Source organism: Lathyrus oleraceus, chromosome 7 (assembly GCF_024323335.1).
Source record: "Lathyrus oleraceus cultivar Zhongwan6 chromosome 7, CAAS_Psat_ZW6_1.0, whole genome shotgun sequence".
Lineage (NCBI taxonomy): Eukaryota > Viridiplantae > Streptophyta > Magnoliopsida > Fabales > Fabaceae > Lathyrus > Lathyrus oleraceus.
Genome location: NC_066585.1, coordinates 544,176,998 through 544,180,069, shown reverse-complemented (window position 1 = coordinate 544,180,069; position 3,072 = coordinate 544,176,998). Strand labels below are relative to the sequence as shown.

The following is a 3,072-nucleotide window of genomic DNA, read 5'->3' as shown; positions in this document are numbered from 1 at the left end:
TATTAGATTTTGAATATATATATATATATATATATATATATATATATATATATATATATATATATATATATAATTGAGAGCTTTATTATGAATTGAATCTTTGTCTGCAAATATTGTTTGTCGAACCAACTCCCTCACACACCGCATGTAAATTGTTGTTCTTGCAAAACGACATGCAACTCCAGCTAGAAACTGGCCATGACATGTGAGGTATGCTAATCAATCAAACTCGCATAATAATTTCTGTATATTATTAACAATAATACTTTAATAGTGGATTGTTGTTTGAATATAAAATATAGTAAAAGATTCGACTAATATAACTCCCCGACATTGATTCTTGATCCAGAAGATCAAGTTTTCATGTTATGTGGGAGTTTTGTTAACAAAAGGTAAAAGATCGATTGGCATAATAACTTCCTCTCAACTTCCTATTTTTTAACATTTTAGAGCGTCTACTAAGGATTCATATACAATTCTTCCTCGTGATTAATTTTCATAGTCAATGCAAGGTTGTTGTTTTTTCTAACAACATGTCAATGCAAAGGTTGAGGAACACGTTATACAATCTTATTATGCTTTTCTTTTGTTTAATTTAGTGATAAGTGGTTACATTTTAGTTTGTGGATTACCCCCACTTGCTTTTGTAAACAATAACTCACTTTGTTGTTGTTGATAAATACACTTCACTTACTTTTTCTATTCTATTGGCAAGCTATTATTATCAATCAATTACATTGTAAATAAAGCACGTTTCAACCATGTACACATTTTTTAGCCATACCTTCAAATTATTCAAGTTATGTCGTTACCTAATTATCAAGCATGAGCAACACATTCTTAATTGTTTAATGTCAATTTGATCAAATAAGTAATAACTAGTGGAATGGTACAAATTATAAGTACCAAACAAAACAACATACACTTTGATCAAATATTTTCTTCTTTGTAAGAGTCTTAGTTAAACAAAAAAAATGTCTTCTCTAAGGTCCACTATGTCATATAATTCTAAATCAAATTTTGATGAACTTAGATGGGTGATTCATATTCGAAAAACGCTTGAAGAAGAATTTGAAGAAGAAGATGGTGAATTATCTGTAACCATTTTCAATGTGCCAAAGCTTCTTATGGCTAGTGATCCAGATTCATATGTTCCACAACAAGTTGCAATTGGTCCTTACCATTATTGGCGACCAGAACTCTATGAAATGCAAAGTTACAAGCTTGCAGCAACAAAAAGGTTCTTAAAATCATTACAAACTCTCAAGTTAGACAAACTTGTTGACCAATTGACAAAGTTTGAACAAAGGGTTAGAGCATGTTACCACAAATACTTAGATTTGAACGGCGAAACGATGGTGTGGATGATGATTGTTGATGCATCATTCTTACTTGAGTTACTTCAAATTTATGCGATGCAAGAAGGTGTAACGAAAAGGGTAGTTTCGTCAAGCATGTCCCATTTGGTAGATTATGCTGGAAGAAAATCAGCTCATAATGCAATGTTGAGAGACATTGTGATGTTAGAGAATCAAATTCCATTATTTGTTTTGAGAAAATTGCTCGAGTTCAAGTTTTCGTCACTTGAAGCGGCAGATGAAATGTTGATTATCATGTTTATAGGTTTGTTTAAGCAAATTTCACCTTTCAAGATGATTCAAGAGTTTCCAAACATTAAAGTCTCTGAAAGTGCACATTTGTTAGATTTCTTTTATGACATGATTGTCCCTAAATTAGAAACAGATCATGATATTGCTATTGATGTGGAGATTCAAGAAGAAGAGGAACAAGATCACAAAGGAGATGATGAAAATTCAAAAGGTGAGACTAGTTATGTGAAGCAATCATTCAATGAAATTTGGAAGATTCTTTCAAAACTTAACAAAGGACCTATGCAATTACTAAAAAGGGCTCTTGTATCAAAACCTTTGAAAGTTCTTGTTAAGTTTCCTTGGAAAATCATAACCAATCTTCCAGGAGGTAAACTTCTAAAACAACCTATTGAATATTTATTTTTCTCTAAAGAAAAAGGTGATGAAGAAAATCAAGAAAATGAAACTTCTAGTACTTTTATCAACAAGCCACCTTTGATTGAAGAAATTACTATTCCTTGTGTTAAAGAACTCGTGAATTCGGGGGTTCGATTTTTTCCGACGAATGATGGAAGTATAACAAGCATTAGTTTTGACTTGAAAACAAGAATATTTTACCTTCCTATAATCGGTTTGGATGTAAATACCGAAGTTTTTCTAAGAAATTTGGTTGCATATGAATCATCGGTCGGATCAGGACCGTTGGTTATAACGCGATACACTGAATTGATGAATGGAATTATAGATTCGGAGGATGATGCAAAGATTCTAAGAGAAAAAGGGATTATTTTAAATCACTTAAAGAGTGATAAAGAAGTTGCTAACATGTGGAATGGAATGAGTAAGTCATTGAGATTGTCAAGGGTTTTGTTCTTGGATGAGACTATTGAAGATGTTAACAAGTTTTATAATAGTAGAATGAAAGTGAAAATGTGGAAATTTATGAAGTCTTATGTGTTTGGTTCATGGCAGATATTAACATTTTTAGCTGCAATTTTCTTGTTGCTTTTGATGGCAGTGCAAGCTTTTTGCTCAGTTTATACTTGTAGTCGCTTCTTTGAATCAACACTACAACAAAGTGATTGATTCAAATGAAGTGTTTTTTTTTTAAACTTTCTTTCTTGTTATGCGATGGATTTGTTCATGCAAAAACTTGTGAATGAGTGTGTTTTTACATTTTATGAATGATGAATAATATGAAGAAAACTTTAGAAAAATAATTTTAGGCCACTTAGTATATCTCATGATTGAAGTTAAGAGATAAACTTCTCAACAACTCTGATATTTTATCCCCAACTTGCTAGTAATGTATGTTACTTTAATAAACATCCATCATACACTTCTTTACTTTAGCCAATTATTAATTTATTATTATAAATACTTGACTAACTTGTAATGATATTCTAATTGGGTCTGGTTGTTTAATTTTATTTATTTTTAGTTTTCAAAATGATTTTAGAAAAAAAAATGTAACTCATTG

At 30.7% G+C, this 3,072-nt stretch overlaps 1 protein-coding gene across 1 annotated transcript; it reads left to right on the top strand.

Moving 5' to 3' along the window:
- Positions 1-968: 968 nt before the first annotated feature.
- LOC127104916 (putative UPF0481 protein At3g02645) lies at positions 969-2,720 on the top strand (the record flags this gene model as incomplete). Its single annotated transcript, XM_051042055.1, has 1 exon — positions 969-2,720. A coding segment is annotated over one exon (1,710 nt), but the record flags the coding sequence as incomplete, so codon positions are not given.
- Positions 2,721-3,072: the final 352 nt, after the last annotated feature.